Source organism: Rhipicephalus microplus, chromosome X (genome assembly GCF_043290135.1).
Source record: "Rhipicephalus microplus isolate Deutch F79 chromosome X, USDA_Rmic, whole genome shotgun sequence".
NCBI classification, from domain to species: Eukaryota; Metazoa; Arthropoda; class Arachnida; order Ixodida; family Ixodidae; genus Rhipicephalus; species Rhipicephalus microplus.
In genome coordinates, this window is record NC_134710.1 from 422,371,299 (window position 1) to 422,384,555 (window position 13,257).

General features: G+C 46.4%; 1 protein-coding gene across 3 annotated transcripts in view; it reads right to left on the reverse strand.

Annotated features, from left to right (window-relative positions):
• The window catches only part of Rab14 (RAS oncogene family member Rab14), an 82,518-nt gene that overhangs the window by 7,396 nt on the left and 61,865 nt on the right, over positions 1-13,257 (reverse strand). For all 3 annotated transcript variants that reach the window (XM_037413222.2, XM_037413223.2, XM_075880343.1), the window contains exon 7: positions 9,080-9,219. In XM_037413222.2, the coding sequence (XP_037269119.1) occupies positions 9,111-9,219 (109 nt within the window). In that variant the 3' untranslated portion in view covers positions 9,080-9,110. The remainder of the gene's footprint in view (positions 1-9,079; positions 9,220-13,257) is intronic.

The window sequence follows — 13,257 nt, forward strand, 5'->3', positions numbered from 1 at the left end:
CCGCGGGAGGATGCTTGATAAGCAAGAAAACGTGCGAAAAAAAAAATGCAGTTGGAAAGACCAGCTTAAAAATTCTATTTCAAAGGCGTCTACCTGGTCCTACCTAACTATAAATCGAGAAAAATAAAGTTATCTGTGGGTGCCACAGACATAGCATACGAAGTTTCAGAAAAATTCATCGAACCAACGCAGTGATAGAAACGACAATTTGATTTTTCAAAGCAGATTCCGAAGCAGAAAAAATAGTGCTTTGGAGCAGCCATAAGTGTTCTTAGAGCAAAATAAAATGCTATTTTGGAGCAACTGTTTATTTTTTTGAGGCAGATGGCAAAATATTTCAAACGACTCCTGGAGTTTGAAGTATCACCTAAACTTCTTATAAATATGAATACTTATCAAACATTATGCACATTATTCACTTGAAATAGCACAAACAATTAAACTGATGTATTGTCACTGAACGCTAGGTAAGATGAGCACCAAACTACAAAAGCAGTCATTGCAACATAAAACTATTGTTGAAGCAGCATTGCATAAAGAGTACTGGATGTTATTTTCATATTTCTCCAAAACAGCCAGCCTTGAAAATTTCACAACTAAAATAAACTGAATGAGCTGTACACACAAAACACCAGTTCTTGCGAAATAAATGAGCGCAAAGCTGATCAAGTGCTAAATGGAATCAGTGAAACATCAAAGTCGTCAAAGCAGCACTTAGTAATCATTACGATTCTTTTGTTTTTGTTTAGGCTCACAGGATGGTCCCGCAATTGAAGTTCACCGTTTTCAGTTTCCCAGCTGCATTTTGGAGCTGGCTCGAAGAAATTACTGACAAAACCACAGCAATTGGAGCTGCACTTCTATTACTGCCAATGTCGCGAAAATACAAAAAGAGCATTGACATTTTTTACATCATCCAAAACTAGGATATAATTATCGGACATCGTAGTGAAAGGTGTTAGAAAATTTAGACTATCTGGTGTTATGTCACATGCACTGACATCGCACAGTATATGGGCCTCGACCATTTCGCTGCCATCGAAACGCGAGCACCGTGGCCAGGATGGAACCCGCGACCTTTGGGTCAGCAGCTGAGCACTGTAGCCACTGTTCCACCGAGGCGAACAAATGGATTCAACAAGCACATAATAACGTATTCTAGGCGCTGTATAAACACTGGTACTTGATATGCACTTATTCAAATCGTCATCATTTGGTAAGAGAAAAGCCAGGGCATGCGCTCCCAAATAATAGGGCCTGAGTTTTCCCTTGTCAGTGATGAAAGGGGCATTTTAAATTTTGGAGCATATTCTAGAGCAGAAAAAATTGTGCTTTGGAACAGCTATAAGTGTTTTTGGAACAGAAAATTAACGCTAGTTTGGAACAACTATTGATGTTTTGGGAACAGATAGCAAAATATTCTAAATGACTCCTGGAGTTTAAAGCGTCATCTGAGCTTCTAATAAATATCAATACTTATCAAATATATTGCACATAGAATAATCGCTTGAAATAGCATGAAACAAATAATAAACACTAAGATGACCTACCTATATTTTCAACACTAATACTTGTGGTAGAAATCATATAAAAGCAACAAAGCTGAGCACTAAATAAAAAGCGATAAAGCTGAGCCATTGCCCCATGTATCTATTGCAGAGGCAGCAGTCTACAATGAGCACGACATATTTCACTAGAAATTTTTTTAAGTACCGTAAAATAAGATAAATTAGCTTTACACTTAAATCCCACTTCTTGTGACATAAATGAGCTCAAAGCTGCTAAAGTGGTGAATGTTCTCAGTTACATACCAAAGTTGTCATAGGAGCAACTTGTAAACATTATGATGTTGAACTAAGTACACACACATTTCATAAGAATAGTCTGCTTGTAAGACATACAAGTCCACAATGTTAGTACATGTAGCATTGTCAATATGCTGGTATACAGCCAGTTTTTGTTTTCATTTAGGCTCATTGGATGGTCACGCGATTGAACTTCACTTTTTTCAGTTTTGCAACTCCATTTTGGAGCCGGTTTGGAGCAGTTACTAACGAAAATCGCAGTTTGGAGCGATTGGAGCAATACTTTCATCACTGCCTAGTGACTGCAGTGCCACAACACACAGCCAAGCAGTTAAAAAGAGGAAGCACTATTATGATGGGGTCGGTTAAAAGAAAACACCATGCGCACATCGGCCTGCAAGAGTGGGTGGACTGTGGTTGCGCTACAGGGAGGACACATGCACGCGTCTTTTCTGCACCCCCCTAGCGACAGATGTCAGTGAAATCGAGATGAGCCAGAGAGAGCAATGCAGCTCCCTGTGGTCAGTGGACAGTGCCTATAAAAAAAACTGTCTGTGCTCACGCATATACCGCACAGTACCTCAGGAATGCGACGGGCAAACTTTACAACTTGAGCCATAAATGTGGGAAGGCGTTACACTCGCTGGCGTCTCCTGGTCTGCTCTAAAGGCTGAAACTACTCAAGAAGTTCTTACTGTCAGTGTTCGTTAACGTCATGATGCACTTTATTTCTCTGACCCCAAACGGCCGCATTGCCCCATCCCCCATTAGCTAACAATGCTAATAATAATAATAAATAATATTATAATAATATACTATTATTAATATTAAAATTATTATTATTAATAATTGGGGTTTAACGTCCACAAGCCACCATATTGTCACGGGTATAGAAAGGTACTTCAGGCACGAGTGCAAAAATGACAAAGAAGGGATGAAGACGACGACGATGTGGTTGTGGGGCCGTGTCTGGACTGCCCTGTTGTCCTGCATCCTTGCACACTGTGTGCAGAGTTAGCCCAACCGGCGTTAACCTGTTAAATACTCCCCGTTACATATTTTTGGTGGAGGTGCTGGGTAACATTCGAACTCTGGATTTCCGTAGCAGACGTCAGCTTCGTCCAGCCACGATGCCTGAAGGCAGTGCACCGTCCGTTCAGTCTATGCCTGCTCCGTCACCAGTGATGATCCTTTCCTATTTTCTCGATCCAGGTACATTTTGTGGCACCAACACAACTGACGTTGACGAGTGGCTCGCCTTATACGGGCGCATCAGCACGCAATACAGGTGAGATGAGACACTTATGCTGGCCAACATCATCTTTTACCTGCGAGGTACTGCACGTGCCTAGTACGAGATGCACGAGGAAGACCTGACGAGTTGGGACGTGTGCAAGCAGAAGCTCCGTGACTTGTTCGGCCGGTCAGTTGCTCGACAAATGGCAGCCAGGCAGGAACTCTCGTCACGAGTTCAATCTTCCACAGAGTCGTACGTCACCTATATCTAAGACGTTCTCGCCTTGTGTCGGAAGGCCGACAAAGACATGGCCGAACTAGACAAGGTCAGCAATGTGTTGAAGGGCATAGCTGATGCCTTCAACATTCTGATATGCAAGAACTGTACTACCATTAACTCAATAGTCAGTGAATGTCAGCGGTTCGAACAAGCCAAAAGCAGGAGAATCACTCAACGTTTTCCCGACTCCCGAACACTGCTGAGACTTCTTCCTGCGAGAATCCTGTGGCGCCACGTTCATTTGTGAATCCTCCAAACATCACAAGAATTGTCCGCCAGGAGCTGGACGCCATGGTTCCTTTTGCTTATCAACCCCCTGTGCCTGACAACTTGTCCCCAATATCTCTTATTCAGGCTGTTATGTGACAAGAGTTTGCCAACATGGGCGTCTTAGTTCGCCAAAACTCCAGTCACACACCGCAGCCCATAAATCCTAACGCTCACTACCAAGCCGCCCCACTTGTTGCTGCTGCCGCGTCGGTCCCATGGTTCTCATCCCACTACCAAAAATCCATCTGAGTGGCACACACAAGATGATCGACCGATATGCCTCTCATGCCATCGTGTTGGCCACATTTTCCCGCCACTGCCGCAACAGATAGTCTTTCCAGCAACGTTTTCTAGACGACCACCGACAGGACCTTCCACCTAGCCGTTCTACGCTACGCTCCGAACCATCCTACGCCGATGTCGTCGACCAGCGAACACGGTCCAGCTGCTCCCCGTCGCCTCAGGGTCGCCAGCCACGCTCCTATCAACGCCGTCGCTCCCCGTCACCTGCGTATTCTGGGCATTTCTCGAAAAACTAACAGATGCAGCTACTGAAGCTGGCGCTGCATTGACAACTCGGACCGAAAAACCTTTACCGACCACTAATTCCAGAGAAAATTTACTTGGTGTTCTTATCGATAGCCTGACCGTTACAGCTCTAATAGACACTGGTGCCCACATATCCATTATGAGTTCACATCTTCAATTCTGCCTGAAAAAAGTTCTTACCCCTGCCATGTCTTCGATGTGCGAGAAGCCGACGACAGCCGAACATCAGTTCTTGGTATGTGCACTGCCCGCGTCACTGTTACCGGCCTTCACACTTCAGTCCTCTTCGCTGTTCTAGACGCTTGCCCACACGACGTGATTCTGGGCATTGACTTCTTGACCACGCATTCAGCCCTCATCGATTGTTCAACGGGCACTTGTTCAACGGGCACTTTATAGCTAGAGTTGCCTTTGTACTCCGATATCCCTCCTGCAGCTTTCACACGGCTACGGTCCGTGGAGTGTCTACAATTACCGCCTCAGGCCGCTGTGTACCTTTCTATGTCGCTGTTCCTTGGGCATCACCTGTTGTGTTTGTTAAAAAGAAGGACAACACCTGGCAGTTCTGCGTCGACTATCGCCATCTCAATCGAATAACCAAGAAAGATGTCTATCCTCTACCTCGAATTGATGATGCGCTTGACTGCCTTCATGGTGCCAAGTATTTCTCTTCCCTGGACCTACACTACAATCTGGATATTGGCAAATTTCAGTCGATGACTGCGACCGCGAGAAGGCGGCATTCATAACACTCGACGAGCTTTATCAATTTAAAGTCATGCCTTTTGGGTTGTGCAATGCGCCAGCAACTTTTGAAAGCATAGTGGACTCCCTCCTTCGCGGTTTTAAATGGTCGACGTGCCTGTGCTATTTAGACAATGCCATCATTTTCTCGCCAACCTTTGAAAGCAATCTTCCACATCTGTCGGCCATTTTTGACGTTTTTCGCTCTGCTGGCCTCTAGCTAAGCGCGTCTAAGTGCACCTTTTGGCGCCGTCAGATAAAGCTACATGGCCACCTTGTTGACGCTACTGGTGTACGACCCGACCCTGATAAAGTCCGTGCGGTGTGCGAGTTTTCAGTCCCACGTTCTACGCAAGAAGTCCGCAGCTTTTTGGGACTCTTGTTCATATTTCCACCGTTTTGTCAGCAACTTCGCGGAAATTGCTCGACCTCTCATGGATCTCCTCAAAAAGAACGTGGCTTTCTCCTGGCATTAAGACCAAGAACATTCCTTTGCGTCGTTGATTTCTGCGCTCACATCACCACCTGTGTTGGCTCATTTTGACCCAGCCGCTCAAACGGAGCTTCGCACCGACGCAAGTGGCCATGGCATAGGGGCAATATTCGCACAAATGCAGAATGGCACAAACCGTGTCATAGCGTACGCTAGCCGCCTACTTTCTCAGTCGGAAAGAAACTATTCAATTACTGAGCGAGAGTGCCTGGCTCTCATTCGGGCTATCGCAAAATTTCATCCGTACCTATATGGACGCACGTTTGCAATCATCACAGACCATCATGCGCTCTGCTGGCTGTCAACCCTTAAGGATCCTACAGGAAGACTCGGGCGATGGGCATTGCGATTGCAGGAGTACACGTTCTCTGTAGTGTACAAGTCTGGGAAGCTTCACAGCGATGCGGACTGCTTATCTCGACACCCTGTTGATCCACCCGACTCTTCCGAGTTGGAAGCTGATGCCAACATCCTAGTCATAATAGATTTTCTGCAAATAGCCGACGAACAACGCCGAGATCCATCGCTGCTATCGATGATTGACCGTCTTCAATCTGGCCATAAAGACCCTTCACTGAGCCTATTTTTTTCTCAGCCTATTTTTTCTTGAAGACAACGTTTTGTACCGCCGCAACTTACAGCCCAATGGCGCAGAACTTTTGCTCTTCATCTGTGCAAGGACATCTTGCAAGAACTTCACAACGCCCCAACTTCCGGACATTTAGGTGGCTCCAGAACCTATGACCGCGTCCCCCAACGGGTATTCTGGAAGGGCCTTTATCGTTCCGTTCACTGCTATGTTGCAGCGTGTGACCTGCGCCAGCGTCGGAAGAAGCCTACGTCTCTCCCTGCCGGTCACCTTCAACCTATTGAAGTCCTAGCCGAGCCGTTTCATCATGTGGGTTTGGATTAGTTAGGTGCCTTCCCAACATCGGCGATGGGAAACAAAAGGATAGCAGTACGGGATTATGCCAATCGGTATGCAATTACTAGAGCGCTACCGACCAGCTGCGCAACGGGCGTCGTAGATCTCCTACTCTATGACATCATCCTTCAGCATGGCGCTCCTTCTCACCTACTCACAGACCGTGGCCGCTGCTTCCTGTCTCGTGTGGTTTGACGACCTCTTTAAATCCTGTGCTACGTGGCACAACTTTACGACTTCTTGCCATCCTCAGACTAACGGACTTACTGATTGCCTCAACCGCACACTGACAGACATGCTTGCTATGTATGTTTCTGACGACCACTTCGATTGGGACACTGCCCTTCCGTTCGTAACCTTCGCCTACAACTCGTCGTGTCATGAAACTGCCGGCTACTCACCATTTTATCTTCTCTTTGGCCGTGATCCCTTACTACCTTTCGATACCCTGCTTGCGCATGACCTTTTGTCCACCACTTCCTACGCACAAGATGCCAGCTCCCGTGCTCTGATCGCACGTACAGCAGCCCGCACCAAGTTCTCATCGTCCCAGAGAGCACAAAAGTCACTCTACGACAGCCTACATAGGGATGTCGATTTTTCTTTGGGCTCTCTCGTGCTACTGTGGCTGCCATCCTGTCGTGTCGGCCTGTGCGAGAAACTTTCATCGCAATACATTGGGCCTTACCGAGTTCTGCGCCAAGTCACACCTGTCACCTATGAAATTTCTCCTCCTACGAACCCCACTGTTACACCCGGAAGTGACATTGTGCATGTTTCTCGCCTGAAGCCCTATCAAAGTGACCCGTCTGTCTAATAACAGCAGGCACCAGGGTAATGTCACGGGTATAGAAAGGTACCTCAGGCACGGGTGCAAAAATGACGCAGAAGGGATGAAGACGACGTTGTGGGGCCATGTCTGGACTGCCCTGTTGTCCTACATCCTTGCACACTGTGCAGTGTTAGGCCAACCGGCGTTAACTTATTAAATACTCCCCATTATAATATGACTATGAGAGATACCGTAGCGGAGGGCTCCGAAAATTTTGACCACCTGGCATTCGTTAAGTTCACCTAAATCTAGGCTACAGGGCCTCAAGCATTTTGCTTCCATCGAAAATATGGCTGATGTGCGCCCCCCTCCCCCCCAAGGTCTCTCTGAAAGGAAGATGCAAAAGATAAAAGGTCTTTGCAAAGCCTCATGCACGAGTGCCCATGGGGCAATGGTCGAGTGGCTGGCAGTATTGTCGCAGATCGAGAGGTTGCAGATCAATTCCTAGGTCGTCCAAACTGGCAAAATTTTTCATTTAGTTTTTTTGTCATCCGAATTATTTCCAGGACAAAAATATGCCAGTGAAGTCTTTGTGGACCCTGCCATAAAACCTTTTCCTGTTAAAATAAGGCAAACAATGAACTCTTGTAGAAAGTGAAATTTGTGCTGCAGGCGGTTTCTTCCCTTCAGTGATCCACTTTTGCTGGCTTTAAGGTAATTTCTAAATATGCCTAGATCACATACAGCTTTTGAAGGGCCGCAGCTTCGACAAGCTCAGTCGACACGGAGCTGCCTGAAAATCGCAGTCAATGTGAACCTGAAGTTTCTTTCCATTGCAATGCTCATACACAAGTTTCAAGCATGCAAAATAGACACCATGTAGCTATTCTTGGGGTGCGAATTAACTTTACTTTGACAAGAGTTACAGCTCCATAATTACAGCGCCACAGAACTTATTGCCTATAATGACCACCACAAAGTCTACTTTCTTGTTCACAATGTTCAGAAATGATTGGCATTCTTATATGACCATCCAATGGCACGCGGTGGCCACACAGAAGAGCATTTTGAAACTACTGCGGAGTCTAGGATACACAGCCAATGCAGCGACTGACACAGTGACGAAATGAACATAATCAGTTGCCCGCGATATACTAGTTAGTGAATACCAAGACTTTTTTTTTTGACGCAGTACAATCGCAGGGATCCGACAGTCTACTGGCTACTTCCGTGCAGTGGTTCACGATTGATATGTGGAGTTTAACGTCCCAAAACCACCAAGTGATTATCAAAGACCTCGTAGCGGAGGACTCTGAAAATTTTGACCACCTGAGCTTATTTAACGTGCACCCAAATCTGGGCACACGGGCCTACAGCGTTTTTTTGTCCATCAAAAATACAGCCCCCGCAGCCGGGATTCGAACCCGCGACTAGCGGGCCAGCAGCCGAGTACCTTAGCCACTAGACCACTGCGACGAGGCAATGAAAAATGAAAAACTTGGGAGTGGCTGCATGAGCAGGGAAGGAATACATATCATTTATGAAAACGAGGGTGGCACGTGCAGCACTCAAATAGTGGTTCGCGATTCAATGGCACTGTTTTGAAATCGCATGCGTGCCAGTGATACCGAACAATTGATGTTTCCCAGCGCGTGAAATTTCAGATGGGATTCGACAGTTTCTATGTAATGCACACAATCGCGGCTGTCCGAGAAGCAGTCTGCAAATTTCCACGATGGTGCTTTTTTTTTTTTTTGTTAGACTCCACTTCAGCGATCAATAGGTTGGCAACGTGGTTAGATGTTAAATTTTTCTAAAATAGAACTTTAAATGGCTGTTGCAACCACCACACATCGCACGATTCGAATGTTAGCACACGCTCAACACACTTATGGAACTGCAGCCCTTAAAAAAGGTTTTGGTTATAGCACGGTTATATTTGCAACTTAGGTTGGCATAGGTTAAGTGGGATTGCCTAGCTGGCCACAGACCTACGTGTACTTACCCGGAAGGGGGGAGGGGAGATGCAGGGGTTCCTAACAGCCACAAGCCTCCTTATCTGTGGTAGCCTCACTCGTAAGGCTTGTCGTGGTTCGTGTCTGGGGCTTGTGCTGCACACCAGACTCAGCTGCATTCAGGTCCAGGCTGACAACAATGGAGACAAGGCGAGAGAGCCACTTCAGGTAGAAAACAATGCCTAGCTGTACATGAGGCTCACATAAACACGAGCCAAATATTTTGCAGGACTGGGAATTTACAATCCTACGGCGAAAACGGCCCAAAAAGTCGCTTGCGCCTCTGAAATGTCGTCAGTTATGCAACAAACAAGACAAACCGGAATTGCCAGATATTATTGCAGGTATCACAGGTCTAAAAAATATGGCTAGTCATTTACACGTAGAAGTTGTTTTTGGGGATCCAATTGTGCTGAACAACGTATTATGATGTACTAGAAGGTCCTAGTGGTCTCTCAGGGTGGAGCGTGACACACCTCATGTCCCCAACTACAGATGGCGCGGCTCGCAGAGTCGCCAAAAGCTTCGGGCAGGTTGAAGGGCGTGGCTATCGCGTGTTGCTGTTATCACGCAAGAAAAGTCGAAGTTACGATGCGCAACACTCAGAACTTGTTATTTTTTTGGATATGAGCAGAAGTACTTTTTTTAATCAATAATGGGTGGAATCGCTTGGCTTAGTAATAAATGCATTTGCACTGCTACAACAGCAATTTTTCTTTTTTTGCAGACTTTATGCATTATACATTATACAAGATTATACAAGATTACAACATTATACAAGATTAACAAAACTGCTTAGACTTGTGGACTAGACTGCGCTAGTTACGTGTATATTAAAAAAAAAATCCTACACGCACATATTTTGTTACACCATGGAATTGCACAGTTTTTCACTAGTGCGACTGAAGCAGGACACAAAGAAACACTCGACAGTGTCACACGCTGAAAATAGATCAAATAAATGTGTATAAACATCAACTATTTGACCACACGCACACAAAAAAAAAGAACACTAAGAAGCCTATGAATAATAGGAAGATATTCATGCAAGAGCAGCTCCTCTACAAAACTATCAAAGCACGCAAAAGAGGTTGTGCCAGCAGAGGGCCAGAGCCCTCCCTAAAGTTTCCCCTGGCTCCCTCCGCCTCCCTCCCTCGACTCCCCAAAAAGCAGACATATTCCAAACACAAACACCTAAATTTTCCACCTCCCAGACCCCCCCTGAAAGAACTCACCTATCCAGTGTGCTCCCCCCCCCCCCCCCCCCAATAAAAAAAATCCTGCCGCCGCCCCAGGCGCGCAAGCATCCAAACATCTACCGTATTTACTCGCATGATGAACCCACCCCCACCTTGACCCTGAAAAAACAAAACTAAACATTTTATTGTATTTATTTTATTTCGGTATGATAGCTAGTGCCAATAACGATCGAAACGTCAAATCAAGCCATCTTATAACAAAATAATGCAATAAAGTCAAAACGTAGTTTTGCAACCATGCTTAACAGTTGCAAGCAGCGTCAGCCCGGACGACGCCAATCAAAATTTGAAAGTCGCGCCTATTGCGGCAAAGTGTCATCTGTCGAATGCAGGAGAAACCTCTTTTCTGATAGCGCCACGCAAGTGCAGTGGCACAAAAACAAAGCAAAAAACTAAGCCCGTGACCTCTGAAATGGTGAGCACGTGGCGTAGAAAAAGGCCACGCGCCCGCCATCTCGGAGGCCATCAACAAGTAACCACAATCACCGAGCCGACGACACGTCATGCACACGCAATGTCTATCGCATGGTTTGTGCGCCGCTATCAGGCTCTGTGGTTTCGTTGCAGAGTTTGTCGTGAATTTAGTTGGGACACCTGCTGCACAGAGCGCGTGCGGCTAGTATGCTAGCTACACAGCTGGTTACAAACAGCGTGCGCTGGAGCATTGGAACCGAGCGGCTGGACAGCACTTCGGTGTCTATCCGTGCACTTTCGATAAGGTAAAAAACAAAGAGCTTCGGACTACAAAAAAAAAAAAAAAAAAAATCGCACACTTTACAGGCCAAAACCAACAAAACATTCTCGCGAAACTTTCGCAGTTTTTCCCTCCTGTGGCTTTTTTTTCTCCTGCTTAATGAACCTTCCACCTTGAATTGACGGCAAATTCGATGAAAAAAAAAAACCTGGGTTCACTACGCAAGTAAATACGATACTTCAACCTCTTTTCTACCTCTGCTTCTGTACACTTAGCCAGTTTCATCCACCTGTAGTTCTGTGCTCAGGGCTTCAAAAGTAAAACAAGCAGCCACATCCCTGGACACAACCTGGCCACCCTTTCTCCGGGCCCGTTTTACCAAGTAAAGCAGGCGTTTGGTTTTGCTGTATGCTTGCTTGCGTATTCTTCCTTTTTTTTACTTCTGTTGTTATGCCTAGAAACCACATAAGCAAATTCCTATTTTGTTTCTTGTGTTCCTATTGTGCCATTTTCACATATGAGCATGAATTAGGGGGTAAGAAAAGCTTTTATAGTGTTTTTATAGTGCCTATGCATGGCTGTTTTCAAAATCGGTGCCTTTATAAGGACGATTTAAACTAAAATTTTGCTTTCAATTATCGCTCGAGTACAGTATGCATGTTACCCGGCGAAATTTAGGTTTCAGAACACTGTGGGGTGCAACCTATACCCCACCTCATAAGTTACTTTCAGCACTATAAAGCTCAAAAGGTCTTTCACCAATAGGAGGGTCGATAAGCCTCTACACATGTATTCATTTGTGTTGTGTCGTCTGCTCGGCATCTCTCCAGCGTTGGCTCACTTTCGTAGAAAGCGGGAAGTGCTTCTGTGCAGCGCCAGAACGATGAATAGCGAATGCAACACCGTGGTGTTATCAAGGAAAAGTAAAGTGTAGATAAAAAAAAACGATATTCACGTAGTTCTTATCTTATTTGTCGTTTACTTCCTGACTGGCACTTCACTAGCTCACTAGAGGAATTTTACTTTGTTAAGAGGTTTATTGGCGGACACTCCGCGATGATTCACGACAGCGACAGTCAATGCGGGGACCGACTCTCTGCATGAGCTGCTCTTCTTATGAAAAGGACGACCCACTAGAAGGCGCTGGAGAGGACGACCCACTGTTCAAAGGCTTTACCACAACTACCCCGGGTACGAAAAGGGAGCCGCCTGGCGACCTAACAGCTAGTTACAATGAGCGGGTCATGATAAGCCTTGAGGCACTCCACGTTAACAATGCCGCGTCCTCGACAGCGCATGTCCGAAGATGGTTCGATGGGTTCAATCAAGTAGTTGACTGGGGAAGTGCATTTGACGACACGGTAGGGGCCTTCGTATTTGGGCAATAGTTTTGAAGATAGGCCAGTTGCAGTGGTAGGGATCGAAAGCCAGACGAGCGCTCCAGGGAGGAACGTGGGCGCAGTAGTGCTGGCGTCAGCGCGAATGCTTTTTTGCCGCTGTTGATCATGCGCAGTAAAGGTCTTTGCAAGCTCTTGACACTCTTCGGCAAGCTTGGCTGTAGCAGAAATAGGTGCCCACTAAGACGGATCTGGCCTGTACGGAAGTATCGTGTCGATTGTGTGTGACGGGTGCCTTCCATATAATAAAAAGAAAGGTGAAAAGCCAGTAGTGCTCTGAGGGGCGGTATTATATGCGTAGGTGACGAAGGGTAGAATGGAATCCCAATTTGTGTGATCGGCGGCGACGTACTTAGAGAGCATGTCGCCGAGCGTACGGTTGAAGCTTTCGGTGAGGCCATTCGCCTGCGGGTGGTAAGCAGCAGTTTTGCAGTGAACAACGTTGCACTCTGAGAATGGCTTCAACGACTTCAGACAGGAAGACACGGCCTCGGTCACTGAGCAATTCCTGGGGTGGAGTGTCGCAGAATGAATCGTTGGAGCAGAAAGGAGGCCACATCGCTCGCTGTAGCCGCAGGAAGAGCGGCCGTTTCGGCGTATCGTGTGAGGTGGTCCACAGCGACAATGGCCCAGCCGTTACCAGCCGACGTTAGTGGAAGTGACCCATACAAATCGATGCCAACGCACCCAAAGGGCCTGGCAGGGCAAGGTAGAGGTTGCAGACCTACCAGCGACAGGTGCGTTGAAGCTTTGCGGCGCTGACAATCTATGCAGGAGCAAACGAATTTCTGCACGTAGCGGTACATGCCGCGCCAAAA